The 17,034-nt window shown below is 31.6% G+C and overlaps 1 protein-coding gene across 1 annotated transcript; it reads left to right on the top strand.

The window, feature by feature from the left end:
- The first annotated feature begins 6,623 nt into the window (after nt 1-6,623).
- Nucleotides 6,624-11,711, top strand: LOC108325376 (transcription factor Y1). Its single transcript, XM_017558442.2, has 3 exons — nt 6,624-6,884; nt 6,958-7,087; nt 10,743-11,711. The coding sequence occupies exons 1-3, from the start codon at nt 6,752-6,754 to the stop codon at nt 11,491-11,493; spliced, it is 1,014 nt and encodes a 337-aa protein (XP_017413931.1). The 5' UTR covers nt 6,624-6,751; the 3' UTR covers nt 11,494-11,711.
- The last annotated feature ends 5,323 nt before the right edge of the window (nt 11,712-17,034 follow it).

The raw sequence follows: 17,034 nt of genomic DNA, 5'->3' as shown, positions 1-17,034 counted from the left end.
GCCTGATGTACCTTTCTTAGTGTGCTCTTTTTGTATTTTTACATTTCATTGTATACGTAGCTTAGCTTGCAAGGAGCATGGGTTACTATAAATACCCAACTATTCACTTGTAATGGGACTTTTGGAGATGAATGAGAATTGAGTTTTCTGAAACCAGAACCAATACAATTCTCTCTTGAGAGTCAAGGCTAGAGAGTCCAAAGACTCCCTCTAGCCACCTTCCAAACACACTTCCTATTTTTCATTCTTCCATTTTACTCCATTGTGCTTCCATTAATGCTCTCCTCCACAACACACTGTTCATTCCTCCAAGCCAGCTTCTTACGCACATCATTCAACCAATCTTCATTCATCATGCGTCAGAGGCCATTGCCTCGTCATTTTCTTTCTCACGCATCAGAGAGCATCTTCATTTCTCACATTTTCCACTTCCAAGAAACCTCATCTTAGGTTTTCCTCTCAAGTGCATCACCATCACTATAGGTCTTGTTTTCATCACAGATTCACTTTGTCACTCTCATTTCTCCCTCGCCACAGCCTCTTCTCACCATTTCTTCATATTTTGACCGATTAAACACCTCTCCTCACATCGTTTTCAATTTTCCACCGATTGAACCCTCTTTTGCTTCGATCTAACACATTTCCACTGATTAAACTTTGTTTCTAATCGATTAATCGGTTCTGTTTAGTGATTCCTCACTGTTCTAGGGTTTTCCACCGTTTAAACCTAGGTCTAGGGTTTTTCCCGAGTTCTTCTCTGATTCTGCTTCGATCTCGAGTTCTCCTTCGATTAGGTCTCGAGTTTGGTTTCTTCTCCAAGTTATACATCTTTCCGCTGCGTATTTCTTTGTCAGAGAAGCTTTGAGGAGGTTTGGTTCGTGTTTCCACAGCTTTAATCGACCTCTCCTTGGAGCTCGTCCATCACCTGTTGAATGATACATGAAGATCTTAAAGGGATATGTCAAGAATCAGTATCGACCAGAAGCTTCAATCATAGAGCGGTACGTTGCAGAAGAAGCCATTGAATTTTGTTCAAGTTGTGAACCAGTGGCTCTTCCTAAGAGCAAACATGAAGGAAAATGTGAAGAAGGGTTTTCGAGGTGTGAGAATTGAAAGTGTTAGTAGAAAAGAAGTTGATCAAGCTCATTTGTACATCTTAAACAAGACATGTGATGTGATTCCTTACATTTCTGAACATGTTAATGAAATAAAGGCAGCACACCCAAGAATGAGTGAAAAATGACATCTTAATGAACATGTCAAAACCTTCTTACAATGGTTTAAGAAAAAGATTTATGCTACTCGAGATGTTTCTGAAAGTATATTGAGGCTATCTCGTGGATCGAACACAAATGTCATCACGTATGGTAGGTACTATATAAACAATATTTCTTTTCAGATAAAGGTAGAAGATGCCAAAAGTAGAGTTCAAAATAATGGGGTTACACTACAAGCTGAGGCTAGTTATTTTGGAATAATACAAGAAATATGGGAAGTTGATTATGTCAGTTTTAGAGTCCCAGTTTTCAAGTGTAAATGAGTTAATATAAATTCCGGTGTCGTGATAGATGACTTTGGTTTCACATTGGTGGACTTTAACAAGATGAATTACATTGATGAACCATTTATTATGGCTAGTCAAGCAAGACAAATATTCTACGTAAATGATCCAGCAAATGAAAAATGGTTAGTGGTTTTTGAAGGAAAAAACATGCACGGATATGATGATGAAGATTCTCTTGATATACTTGAGACAACATCTGTTGCATCAAGACCCATTGACGACAAGGTTGATGACGTAGCCGATGACATCCATGCAATTCCTAGTGATCATAATGAAGGGATCTGGGAGAAAACAATATCTTAATAGGTTTTGTGATATTTTTTAAGTTAAATGTTGTTTTATTCATCATATTTGATGTAGTACTAACCTTGTATATAGTTTTCAGGTATGTCGACCTTAGGATCAGGAAAGACCAGACGTGGTCGATCTGTCACACGATTGCCAGATGTGACATCCCGAAGCATTGATGGTCAAAGGGTACATGTTGACATTGACCTTAGATCAGGTGTGCCATCAGGGCGAAATGCTTATAGGTTTAGGAGTTATCTGGGTGTGTTAGCAAAAACTCATGTTTCTATCCTTCTTGCATCTTGGGATGACATCCTAGAGGTCGACAAGAACATGTTGTGGCAAGATATTCAGGTATGTTTACTTAAAAACATTTTGATATACTTTTTTCTTTGTTCTTATTATGTCATTGATATGTTCTTTGTTTTAAACATCATAATTATGATATTCCAAACACTAGTCAAATTAGAAAGAAAATGTTATCCCATGTAGCGACTAGATGAAGAGATTTCAAGACAAGAATGACACATTTATATGTCTTTGGAGACAGACAACATGAGAATCCATGTGAGCAATACACTTTCACAGAGGAGAAGTGGATGCAGTTTCGTGCATCTAGAGAATCTGAGGAATGGAAGGTTTGTTTCTTAACATCTAGAGAGTCTTTAGTTAATGCATTTTATTATGATTTTACATTTATGAATATACATGGTTTCACAGGGTAAAAGGTTAGCCACCCAAGAAAGACAAAGGCTAAATGATGCATCACACGTGTTATCACGAGGTGGTTATGCAAAACTTGAGAAGAAGAAGAGAAAGAGTCGAGCGGAGGCCTTAGGACTTGAGTCCCCGACCTAGCACCTACACCTGCTAGGTACGAGATGTTAAAGGCTGCTCGGACTAAATCTGATGGGAACATGACATCTTCCTCAACTGCCTTGATCTCACAAAGAATTATAAGTTCAAACCAAAGCATTGTTTGATTATGTATTTATCATCGCATGTATTTTATGTAACAAAGTTTTTTATTATATGTAGGATGAGTTGGTTGAGCAGCAAACTCAAGGAACATTTGTTAGCCAAGGTAGGGAGACCATTCTAACAACGGCCATTGGAAAGCCCAAGCACCTAGGACATTTACGTGGAGTTGCTGGGGTGATTGGTCTTCGTGACTACTTTGGCCCTACACAAAAAAACACTCAATCCATAAGTCAAGAGGCATTGAGGAAGATGGATCTTCAGTGGGAGGAAAGACTCAACCAAAGCATGAGGTCAATGGAGCAATGATTCTTGGAGCAGCTACAAGAACAAAAAGAAATACAAAGATCGCTTGAAGAGAAGCTACACTCCATGACTCATGGCACTATGGGGTTGCCCACTGAAGCTCCCACAACACCTCGGGTCAGCACTAGAGGATCATGCTCTGCTATAGACCCTACTGACCATAGTGGTCAGTATGAGCTGTTGGTTGATGGGGATCCCCCACACATTGTGGTTGTCGGACGAGTACTTGAGGGAGGCCAGACTATTCATGGTGTTCCCCTATTACCCCACCACGTGCGTATGACGATTGACGATGTTCAGGATTCCCAAGCTCAGGTGTTTGTACCCACTTCAGAAATTCATTTTGTGGGGAAGGCCATAGGAACATTTATAGCCTGGCCTAGAGCATTGATCATGTCACACATTGCTACACCACAGGTATAATATTATTATTATTAGTATTTCTATGTTAAATTTAAAAATATTTATTGATAATTTTGAAATTTTATGTTCAGTTCATATTTCCTCAGAGGTAGCCGATGCATGAGTCAGTCATAGATGAAGATGATGAGATGGCTGAAGCGGAGGATGATCCTCTAGCAAAGCTCATGAAAAAATTACCCAGGTTGAACAGAGGACCAGTACAAGAGTATTGGAATAGTAGAGTATTTGGCATCCTCCCCCATGTGCTAGTATATATCACATTCAATGATGCACTAGAGATCATTGGGGGAGACAAGATGTTGAATATTTCCATCCATCAACTATGGTGCATGTAAGATAGTTAATTTTGTCTTCCATATTAGTTTTATTTAGATTCTTAGTTTCTAACAACTTAACTTTATTGTTTTAGGTACATGAACACATTCATTGTGGACCAAGGTCGGTCTTCCATGTACGAATTTGTTGAACCTCAAACCATCCAACCTTCTGGTAACACAATTGAGGCCAAACAAAATTATTTGGAAACATGGATGGCTAAGTCAAATATAGACATATACCTTGTGCCATACATTGATGGGTATGGTTTTTTCTATGTAAAAGTTCATTAAAGTTTACTCAATTAGTTTACTAACTATTTATGATTCATGATAGGTCTCACTGGCAGCTGATGGTCATCATTCCCAAACAATGTCAAATTATACGGTTTTGTTTGCTACACAAGAAGATGAAAACTGACTTGAGAAACATGCTTCAAGGGTAAGTGTTTCTCTTTTTATGTTTCAAATTCATGTTGACCTTCAATTTTTATGATAAATATAGTTATATTAATATTACCTTGTGTTTTTAATGTAAATAGAGTTATGGGTAAATCCCAAGGTCAGCTAGTTCAAGTCTGTATCCAAAGGTTGTAAGTCATTTATAGTTCTAATTCATTTTTCATGTTATTGAGTGATCTAAATGTTTTACTATTTAGTTTGTTATTTTAGTGTAACAAGCAGCAATATTCATGGGAATGTGGCTACTATGTCATGTCTTGGATTAACACCATCATTTGAGCTGCCATTACAGATGACTGGAATGAGGTAATGGTGCTTACCTTCAATACTTTACAAATCAAATTCATCTTTCAACATATGAAAACATAATGAATCTTTCTTCATTTTGCAGCGCTTCAAGAGTACATCTCCTATACTAGAGGACGCAATTAAGAAGATAAGACAAGAGTGGACATCTTATCTTTTGGAAAGATGGACCTAGGAAGATTTATTATTGTTGTCGAACATTTACATTTAGTTTAACTTTAACTTTTGATAGTTTAGGATTTGAATTGATTTTTAGTACTTTGTTAACTTCAAATGCATACATATATTATATTATATTATTCTAGGACAATTTTCTGTATTTCAGGTGTGGTTTTATTGCAAAAATAAATTAATTAAAAAAAACATCAGTAGACGTCTGTTAGCGCATAGTCTGACGTCTATAGACGTTTGTTAGTGCACACACAGACGTCCAATGAATTACAGAGGCTAAATACGTTATAGGGCCTTAGACGTCGGCTTCCACCCAGTCAGATGTCTATATAGATGTCTGATCTGTACAGGTCGGACGTCTAAATAGACGTCTGATATGTACTCTGACGTCCCATTAACGCCACCCATAAAGACGTCGGGTCGAGATCGAATGTAAAAAGCCCAAATATAACAGACGTTTAAAGCCTTTTTTACACTAGTGTAATACTACTATTGTCATAACTTTTGTGTTTTTGCTTATATTTCATAGTTCATGCTATAGAACAAAAACTGGATTACATTTGTTATTTTTCTACTTTTCAAGTATCGTAGAGTTGTAAAAATGCATCACAATTAATTAAAAAAAACAAAAATATATTTCAACATCCAACATAGACCAATATAATTCTATGTCCAACGCTAATTAACGTCAAATTTTTTAAATCTGAAGATCAAATTTTTTAGATCTGATATCAATCTAGTATCTTTTAGACGTTAAAGATAAAGAAAACATAGACATCAAAAATCTTTTTCACTAGTCACGTCTCATACTATAATATGAGACATTCTATTAACTTCAAAATTTTAAGATATCATACATTAAAAACTTTTGATCACAGTTATATTACAAATTGTACGAAGATAAAACACAGTTATATTACAAATTATATCCTTCATCACACTAGAAAAAATATTGGCCCGAACTTGCTTGACAAAATCATATCAATCCTCTTGATCATGTTTCATGTATAGACATATTCACATGCGTATTGACTGGTTTAATATATAGTTTATTAAAATTTTAAACTAACAGAATAAAAAGCTCTTAAAATAAATATTAAAGTGTAACTCAATGTTACAAAATATAAGGTGTAATTTACATTGACTAAAGATTTTATTTTATTTCAAGAATAATTACAACGAAAATAGATACAGAGGAATGTATTTACTCTTTCGGAAGTTGGCATATTTCTTCGTATATATTAAATTAGGTTAATACAGTTAAAATAAAACACATCATTTAATACTTGTCTTCTCTGTCAGATAATTCTTTGTAGGCAAGTTTACGGCTTTGCTTAAGTCCTAAGATTATTTTAATAACTAAATTTAAGATTAATTTAATTTTGTAAAATAAAGTTTGTACAATATTTATATATTAAAATTGAATGATGCTGTTAATTGATGGGGACGTCCAACAATAATAAGGATTTGAAATTGATTAGTAATTTAATGACGTGTTATGTGAAAAAAACAAAACATAACCTCTTAGGGAATGGGAAGAAGTTATAAATGTTGAAATTCTAAATAGAAGAGCATTGGTGTTGGAGGAATGAGGATGTTCCAAGTGTAATCGAGATGTTCCTAGTAACAGTATAGCATCAACGTGGGGGATGGAAGCCCCGTCACGAGGTTGTCGACGGTGGTTGAGCCACGACTGTAGCATTCATACACAGCGAACGTGGCACAATCTGCCACCACAGATATGTCTCCATCACTAGCCCCACCTCTGTGCACCGCTTTTCCAGTTCTATAAATTCATTTACACTCCCATCACCCTTTTTACATTTCAGCTCGCAAAAAAATACAAGCACGAGTGGCTCGCTTGCAACTTGGAAAAGACAAAACACACACTACACATGATACACTTCTCCTAGTGTTCTGTTTTTCTTAAACCTGAGACATGGGAAGAGCTCCTTGTTGTGAGAAAGTAGGGTTGAAGAAAGGGAGGTGGACATCAGAGGAAGATGAGATCTTGGCCAAATACATTCAGGCCAATGGAGAAGGTTCTTGGAGGTCATTGCCTAAGAATGCAGGTATACTAACACTTTCATTTCCAACTATACAAATTTCTCTTTCTTTCTCACTTGCATTACCAATTTTTTTAAGGATTATTGAGGTGTGGCAAGAGTTGCAGACTCAGATGGATTAACTATTTGAGAGCTGACCTTAAAAGAGGAAACATTTCTGCTCAAGAGGAGAACACCATCGTCAAGTTGCACGCTTCTTTGGGTAACAGGTCAGCGCCACTATATTATACGTAACAAAATTAATTAAGCCCAAACTTTTTTTTAATTTTAAAATAATTAATGTTTTTTTTTACGGTTCAAATTACTGTTACTTAACACACACGACATTCCAATTCACTTTATTACCCTAAATATATCCAACTACTTTCTAACACGCAAAAGATAAAATAAGTAAACTGACTCACCCCCTTATTTGTCATCACCGAGATTCGTACAGATCTCTTTCAACCATCGTTTTAAAATAATAAATAAATGTAATATATAACACTGGTAAATAATTTTACAATGTTAGTCAAACATAAATTATTATGTTGTCATCTTCTATTATAACTTTTTCTAAAATCATAGTTATTGCAATATTTATAAAAATAATATAACGATATTCTATAAAAAATTAAGCTGTTAAAAATATTGCTTCTAGGATTATCTTTTAACATTAAACACTTAAAATTTTGGCTAATTTTTATGCCCTAATTTCGTATAACAAAATGTATCTTTGTATGTACTTTATTCCGACCAACTGTTGTAATAGAAAAAATTATATATATATATATATATATATATATATATATATATATATATATATATATATATATATACACATATAAAGTGAAAGAAAGTATACCCTTTAATCGTATATGTATATCTGGAAATCGGAGACTTTTGGCACGTATACCCTGTAATCGTATAGTATATGATGTTGAAAGAAAGTGAAATTAATTGCATCTCGTCGTACACTCATTTATATGTTAGGTGTGCAGAAAACAAGCGTGGATTGAATCACCTTATTGGTTGAGGCGAAATTAAAGAGAAAAAAGTTGCCAATGTATTTTGCTAGCTGTATATAAACCTTTTTCTTAATAATTTTTGCGTTAAATAATAATAATATTATTATTAAAAAATTAATAATAATCATTTAATGAAAATTATTTAACTCAATTAGGAAAAAAAATCATAAATAGATAATAAGTTCAACGGATAATTAAAATAAAATTATAAGTGCCATTTAAAAACAAATAAAATTTAAAGATTAACAGAAATAAAATTAAAATTGGTTGCTTATTTATAGATAGAATAAAGTTGATATCAATTAAAACAAAATTGGTTGTGTTAAATGTTACTTTTAAAAAATATGTTATAAATATCTTGAGCCATTTATTCGGCTTTTGACTCTTAAACGTTCCTGAAAATGAAGTATATACTATTTTTGTTCTTTTATCTTCTTTTGTATGATTGACAAGTACTTTTAACTTTTAATTAAGTAAATTTTTGTTTAATTTTATTGAAATATTTGAAAAATAAGTTTATTTTAGTAGTCTAAAATGATTTTCTTCTTTTGTTTTTTTTTACATAAGGTAGGTTTCATTATTATTTTTATTTACTTTTTCTTCTTGTTATTGTATTTTTTCCATTTTTTACCATTATTTTTAGATATTTTAATATCACATTCTTTAATAAAAGTCGTTTCATTATTTCGTATTTAGTAGAAGAAACTTTTTGAGATTTGGATATTCCTAGCCTCCTTTAGAGTGTGTAGGAAAGATGTTATTTAACAAAAACACCATTCATTTAATATCACGACCATCACTGAGTTGCTTATGCTTTTCTTTCAACGACCTCAAGTCTGATAAAAAAAAAATATTAGCTTTTCGTTCTTCTTAATAATAATTAATCTTTGAATACTTAATTTTTCTGTCTTTCCAAAAAAATAGAGGTATTATTTAAAAATTAATATTATTAATTAATTTTTTTCAAAATTATTGAATAGTATTTTTTTTTAAAAATAATTTATTAAATCTTTATTATATGTCTATTAAATTGTTTTATCACATTAAAATAATCATTCACAAATTTCACTCTCACATTTATTCACTTTCTCTTTCGAATATGTTAAAAAAACAAAAACTTTATGTTTATATTCATAACTCACTCAGATCCATATTCAAAAAAATAAATAAATAAATAATCACATACCATTAATGTCTCACATCTACCATGGAGTACACCCAAAGTAAACAAAAATAAGTTGAATACACAATCAAACTTGCTCTAAAGTAATTCATGAAGATAAAACGACAAATATTTAATTGTATAATATAGGATAATTTCCACACCAACAATAAAATAGACAAATAATCCTCACAATTAAATTTTAAATAATCCTTTTAATAATAAAATATTAAACTCAGATAATAATAGAATTATAATAATAATAATAATTTTTATTATTATTGTATTAATCCATTTTCGATTTTTATTTAATCTTATAATTCGAAAGACTGTAGTTAAAAAAGATTATATTTTATTACACCAGTTTTTTACTTTTGTCTAGTCTCATGTACCTATTTTGCAACTAGTATATTAGTCATATGAAATATAATTTCAACTAGTTAAATAATGAAATTTCAATATTTAATTCGAATAATGAAGTCATTAATTATATAAATACGTAATTATTTACACGAGATATTTTATGAATAAAATTTTATCGTACAAATTATTTAAATCAATCGAAATATTAATATGTTAGGTTTACATGTATATAAAAAGACATACAACATAACAACACGTTTTAATTTAAGGTCCCATTAATTATGACACTTATAAATAAAATTTTGAAATAAAATAGTTAGATAAAATAATAAAATTGTGAGCTTAGAAAATATGAGATAAATTTGTTTCTGACTGCGCATAAAGTCTCTGAACATTTGCATTACTGCTGAAATGTTTGAATGCGACAGCTATGTCCTATTTTGACATTCCTTTTACCTTGTATAGAAACTACCTGTCCATGCACCTTTAGAACATTTTGGATAATTTTATACAATTATAGAAGATTAAGTATTTGTAGTTTTTAAATTTGAATCCGAAATTGAATTTTGTTTTTATTTTTATTTTTAATATATATTGATGTTTAAATTTTAAAAACAAATAAATATAATTTTTTAATTAAAGTATTAACTTTTATATGTTAAACTATGTTTAAGTGATATTTAAATTTACAAATAGTGTAAACAATCTGAATTTCAGCTAACATGTAAAAAAGTTTAATATATTAAAGTTTAAAGGATTATACCTATTTATTTTTAAAATTTTATTAATATTTGGGACAACAATAAATTTTAATTTCACGTCATAAATAAGAAAGATATATGAAAAGAAAAAATAATATTGACAGAGATAAATCATGTGATGTCGTAATGTTTACTAGAGTTTAGGATGAATATTTTTCTAATTATATACTTAAAATAAATGCTGATTTTTCTTTCTTTTTTGTACTAGTACTACGTGATTGTTATATTGAAGTTTTGTTTATGTTTGATGATAATCTTTTACGAAATATCTTCCGTGATTTAAAATTATTTTAGTGAATTATACTGTAATTAGCATTAAAAACTAAGATAATAAAAGGTTAATTAGTTTGTCTGACAACTTTTTTCATGGTTCGTCTGATTAAGGGAAGGATCGAGAATAAAATTAGAGAAGACAATTATTTGTAGTATTCTAATATAATTTTAAGTGGTTAATTGTACAGTGGAAGAAAAATAGTAGTAATTGTGTGTGAGTTAATTATAGAAAGAGATTGATTATCCATTATGATGGACTGACGTAAATAACGAAGCGACGGTTTTGTTGGTATTATAGATGGTCTATGATAGCAAGTCATTTGCCAGGAAGAACAGACAACGAGATTAAGAATTACTGGAATTCTCACCTGAGCAGGAAAATTTACAGTTTCCCAAAGATGGAGAACCAACAAGGTGATACACCTAAAGTGGTGTGTGTTCCTCCGAAGAGAAAAGGTGGCAGAACAAGCCGTTGGGCAATGAAGAAGAACAAAAACTACATCGTAAATGCGGACAGAAGCAAACAGAGTTTGAGTGAAGAAGATAATACTGTTAGCATAGTTCCAAAGGCAGGCAGTTCGTGGACAGAGGGTAGAAGGGAAACAAAGGTAGATGAAAAGAGTGAAAGGGAGAAAAGTAGCGATGAGGAGATCTTAAAAGTGTGTGAAATTGAGGGCATTGATGAGGGGATGAGTGAGATGTTGGGAAGTTGCTTGGCAGAAACATGTGGGGTTTGGGACATAAATGAGGAGAGAGAGAGTAATGATATGGAAATGGTGGCTAGTGGTGATGCGTGTCTCAACAAAACATCGTCGTGTGATAGTAGCGTCAACGGTTATTCGTCTTCTTCTTCCGTGGCCCAGGGCTTGGATCAACACTGGGATTGGGAGAGCGTGATAGAGTTCAATAACATTGTTGAGTCCCAACTCGCTTCTGACCATTTTAATCACAAAGATGAACTGCTCACGTGGCTGTGGGAGGACGACAATTGGGTGGGAGAGACAGATTTAAAGATACAAGACAACGTTGTTGATTGGCTTCTCTCTTGATTCCTCCAACTATGTATTAGAATAGACCTAGTGTGTGCTTAGCCTTCTTTTTCCTTTCTCCCCTCTTTCAAATTTGTATGTCCTAGGCTTCCAATTCAAAATTTCCCACATTTCAGACAAATATTGCTGTTTTTCTTACTTCCATGCCTTGCTACTTCCAAATGCAGATTTCACTATGTCACTGTTACAAATTTATTTTATTTTACATAATTAATTTAGAGTTATGAATAAACTACGCTGAAGTTTTCCATACTATTATTATCTTCTTTATGCTTCTTTTAGATCTTTTTTTAATCTCAACTGACCTTTCAAATTTTTTAACTTTGGTATATTCCTTTTTCGGGTCTAATATACTATCAAGACACCGATACTCCTATGCAAGATATCGTAACATCTCAAAAATATAATATCAAAAATATAGTTTTAAACTATATTTAAGGGTCCTTACATTTACAATAAAATATAATAGTTACAAGAAAAAGTATAGTTAATTTACAGTTATCCTAAAATAACCATAAATTAAAAACTTTATAGAAATAATACTAATACACACCAAAGGAGCTTACCAATCAGTCATACAAAAAGTGTATCGACCAACGGTCCTACACAAATACAACAGGAGTACAAGACCGAACGGTCTTACTCTTAAACTTCCTTCTTCTTTAGTGCATGCTCCAGAGAGTCATATGCACCTTATGCTCACACCTACCAGGTGATCATTGCAAAGGCAAGGACGACCGAACGGACCACATGACAAGACAGGAAAATAAGGGTAAACTAGTGTAATTTAATTAATTAAGTACAACATATAATACACACAAATCTGAGATAAATCAATAGGTCAATCATGCAACAGCCAATATACATTTCCAACCATAACCATACAGTAATACATGCAATGACCGACCACTTTACTCTGACTGTCCGGACTGTATGAATTATGTGTAACTATGACGTTTTTGCACCCGAGTGATGTAATAGCTTAGATGCCTTCAACAGCTGCTACCCGAGGTTAGTCCGTTCCGCCCAAGTTCACCATATGGTCTAGGACCTCCTGACATTCTCACACATGACTTACTCCTCTCTACTTGAGAATGAGTAATCACAGAATATCAGGATAAACGCCAGCTAAGCATAACCACATTCATACTTTACCATTCCATAACCAATCCTGAGATATTCCTCCCCGGAATACTCCTTCATATCCATATTATTCTATTCATATCACATTATAAATATCTCATAATACCTTCACATTACACATTACATTAGAATTATCATACCATATTTCAATACCAACATACTTCTTCATCCATCACATTTAAGTATAATCAAACTGAATAGTAAAACCACCACCATTCTTGAATATGACCGAACAGAAAAGATCAACATAACCTATGAACAAGACCGAACACCCTATGAATAAGACCGGACACCCTATGAATGTTGGGGACCGAACGATTTCTCATTATCCTAGTATAGAACCGATCGGTAACGACTATCACACATAAGTATGACCGAAAGGTCAATTTGAAGAATAAGGCTCAAACATGAGCCAAATACAATTCGAGGGTCAAACACTATAACAATCGAACACTTAGAGCTTGGACCGAATACTAAGAACTTAGACCGAACACTTAGTGTAAGACCGAGCGGTCTTTCACTATCCACTGAATAGAACCGAACGGTCCATACTAGGTAAGGTTAAGGAAAAGGTCGAAAACTATTTAGGACCAAATCACTAATACGAGTCCGAGCACTACCAAGACAAAGTACCCACTTAAAATCGAACACTCTGGACTTAGACAAAATACTCTCTTAGGACCGAACACTAAAGCATGACCGAACGGTCATTAACAGGTAAGGCCCATCAGAGGCCGAACACAGTTAAGACCGAACATGAATGATAGACCAAGTACTAGTGCAAGACCGTCCGGTCATTAACTGAAAACTCCACAGAAGTAGAACTCAGTTAAGACCGAACACTAGAGGAAGACCACCCACACCTAATACCGAACGGTCATGAACTGGTAAGACTCCATAGAGACAGAACCCAATTAATGATCGAGCACCTTATGGCCGAACGGCCAATCAGCGCATGACCGAGCGGTCAACATTGAACCCTACGTTTTCTGCATAATTCTGCAAAAACTTCTGCAAAATTCTGAGTACATCAAATTTTACCAAAACTAAACACTTTTCCAACTTCTAATATTCCAAACACGAATCATATACACATTTACATCTATCCAAGAGTACCTAAATCTTTCTAACATCATTCCAAAGAGTCTCGTACCAGATTTCACTTCAAATTCTAAATAATTCACCACTCAAAGACCCAAAATATGTTTTCCTACTTTTGACACATTTTAGGAGGACTTAAAGGTTCTAACAGGTCTAAATACACTTGCTCAGACTCTTCCCACTGACCAATTTCACTCTCGGCTCCAAACTGTCATTTTCAATTATTCACTTTCTCAAAACCAGAATAGACCGGACACTTATGCAGAGACTTCAACCAGTTCACAGGTTCCATCATTCATCAATTCAATACAATTCAATCAAACATTCAATTCATATACATGCAACCATCCAAGCAATAATTTCATACAGAGAAAATCATAATTAAATTAACTAGCTTCCCTTACATCGAATTAAAGAGACCATTTTTCTTTCACATTTCAACCCAAGAATTTCTACAACAGCTACAATTTCTGATCGGTGCAGCGAAATCAACCGAAGAAACCAAAAGAGAAAAGACTCGGGAACAAAAGCAAGAACACATGCAAGTCGATCAATTCTTGCATGCATAGAACATGCAAAGAATTCACAGGAAGAAGGTTCGGACCTTACCAACTTCAAGAGAGGATTTTGATTGGTGCCAACTGAAGCCCTTTATACCAGGAGTGCTCAGGCACCAAGTGATTGTTGATCGGAAGAAAAAAGAAGAAGAAAATTTAGAGAAAAGGTGAAGAAAAGAATAAACTTGAATTTTAGAAACAAGTATAGATTCTGATAAATGAAATGAACTGAATTTTGGAAAAAATTCTATAAAATGTTAAATCCTTTTGACTGGGACATTTGTCCCTTCTTTATACGTGTCATTTTCGAAATTTGTCTCGTATGATAAGAATATATATATATATATATATATATATATATATATATATATATATATATATTACAATATTTGGAAATTACATATACCTGTAATCGATAGCATATGCTGTAGAAAGAAAGTGAAATTAATTGCATCTCGTCGTACACTCATTTATAGGTTAGGTGTGCAGAAAACAAGCGTGGGTTGAATCACCTTATTGGTTGAGTCGAAATTAAAGAGAAAAAGTTGCCATGTTTTGCTAGCAGCAAATAAACCTTTTTCTTAATAATTTTCGTTAAATAATAATAATAATATTACTATAAAGAATAATAATAATAATAATAATAATAATAATAATTTAATGAAAATTATTAAACTCAATTGAAAAAAAAAACATATATAGATAATAAGTTCAACAAATAATTAAAATAAAATTATAAGTGTCATTTAAAAACAAATAAAATTTAAAGATTAATTGAAACGAAATTAAAATTGGTTGTTTATTTATAGATAGAATAAAGTTGATATCAAGTAAAACAAAATTGGTTGTGTTAAATTTTATTTTTGAAAGGATAAATTATACATATCTTGGACCATTCTGATTCAGTTATTCGGCCTTTGAGTCTTAAACCTTCCTGAAAATAGTATATATTATTTTTTTTCTTTTATCTTTATGTTGTATGATTGACAAGTACTTTTAACTTTTAATTAAGTGAACTTTTTGTTTAATTTTATTGAAATATTTGACAATAAGTTTATTTTAGTAGTCTATAAAATGATTTTCTTCTTTTGACTTCTGTACATAGGTAGGTTTCATTAATATTTTTATTTACTTTTTCCTCTCGTTATACGATTTTTCCATTTTTTACCATAATTTTTAGATATTTCAATATCACATTCTTTAATAAAAAGTAGATTCATTATTTCTATCTTATTAATTTGATATTATACTTCAAAAAAATTATAAAGATACATTTTTTTTATTATAATTTTTATTTTATTTTTTAATAATTGTTTCTTCATATTATTCATTTTCACGTGGACTATTTATATTATTTAACATTATTCGTCTATATATATTTTAACTAATATGGGTGTGTTTAGTAGAAGGAGCTTTTTGAGACTTCAATATACTTAGACTTGTCTGGCATCTAACATGGAGTATACCCAAACTAAAGAAAAAAAAAATAAAAATAGGTTGAGTACACAATCGAACTTGCTCTCAAGTAATCCAGGTAGATATAACGATAAATATTTAGTTGTATAAAATAGGACAATTCTCACACCAAGAAAAAAATAGACAAATAATCCACACAATTAATTTATTTAATAATGTTTTTTAATAATAAAATATTAAACTCAGATAATAATAGAATTATAATAATAATAATAGTAATAATAATAATTTTTGTTATTATTATTGTGTTAGGTATATTTGTATTTAATTTTATAATTCAAAATAGTTAAAAAGAATTATATATTATTAAACCTGATATTTACTTTTGTCTAGTCTTATATACCTATTTTTCAACTAGTATATTAATCATATGTAAAATAATGTACTTCTAAATAATGAAATTTTAATATTTACTTCAAATAATAAAGTTATTAATTATGTAAATAAGTAACTATTTACACGAGATGTTTTATGAATAAAATCTTATTATACAAATTATTTAAATCAGCCGAAATATTAATATGTTAGGTTTAAATGTGTATAAAAAGACATATCACAAAACAACACGTTTCAATTTAAGGTCTCATTGATTATGACAGCTATAAATAAAATTTTGAAATATAATAGTTATATAAAATAATAAAAATGTGAAATTATAAAAATATAAGATAAATTTGTTTCTGACAGCACAGAAAGTCTATGAATATTTGCATTACTTTGAATACGACACCTATGACCTATTTTCCTATGACTTATTTTGACATTCCCCGTTACCCCTCTTAGGATAGAAACTACTTGTTATTCTTGCACTCTTGAAATATTTTTCATAATTTTATTTAAGTTTAATTAGTAATTTAATCGTCTAACGTTAGTTTGATTTATTTTTGTTTTTTTTTAAATTTAATTTAATTTTTTAATTTGGTCTTTGATGCTGACGAGGTTAAAATATTTAAGGAGTTAGAGTGTTTATATGTTATCTATGTGTTATGTGGTCTTGTAACATGTTAGATGACGTGGATTATTGGTTATGATGTATTTAAAGTTTGGTTGAAAAAAATAAGAAAGAACTCGTAACCTAAATTTGGGACAAGAATTGGAGATTTTGGTAGAGAAGAAGAAGTATTTGCATTTGTTCAAATTGTTCATAGTCAAAGTATTGAAGGCATTCAATTATTAGTTCGAAGGTCAATTTTAATGGTTTATATGTGATTATGGGTTTAAGGTTGGGGTTGTCTTATTGTTTTCTTATTCATACATCTATCCG

Source organism: Vigna angularis, chromosome 3 (assembly GCF_016808095.1).
Source record: "Vigna angularis cultivar LongXiaoDou No.4 chromosome 3, ASM1680809v1, whole genome shotgun sequence".
In the NCBI taxonomy this organism is placed as follows: domain Eukaryota; kingdom Viridiplantae; phylum Streptophyta; class Magnoliopsida; order Fabales; family Fabaceae; genus Vigna; species Vigna angularis.
This window is presented reverse-complemented; position numbering and strand designations above follow the sequence as displayed.

What these genes read in the sequence shown, in the direction of transcription:
- LOC108325376 (XM_017558442.2), top strand. Translation starts at nt 6,752, where the DNA reads ATGGGAAGAGCTCCTTGTTGTGAGAAAGTAGGGTTGAAGAAAGGGAGG. An exon ending in GTCATTGCCTAAGAATGCAG is followed by an intron (nt 6,885 to 6,957) that starts GTATACTAACAC and finishes AATTTTTTTAAG; the next exon opens with GATTATTGAGGTGTGGCAAG. An exon ending in CACGCTTCTTTGGGTAACAG is followed by an intron (nt 7,088 to 10,742) that starts GTCAGCGCCACT and finishes TTGGTATTATAG; the next exon opens with ATGGTCTATGATAGCAAGTC.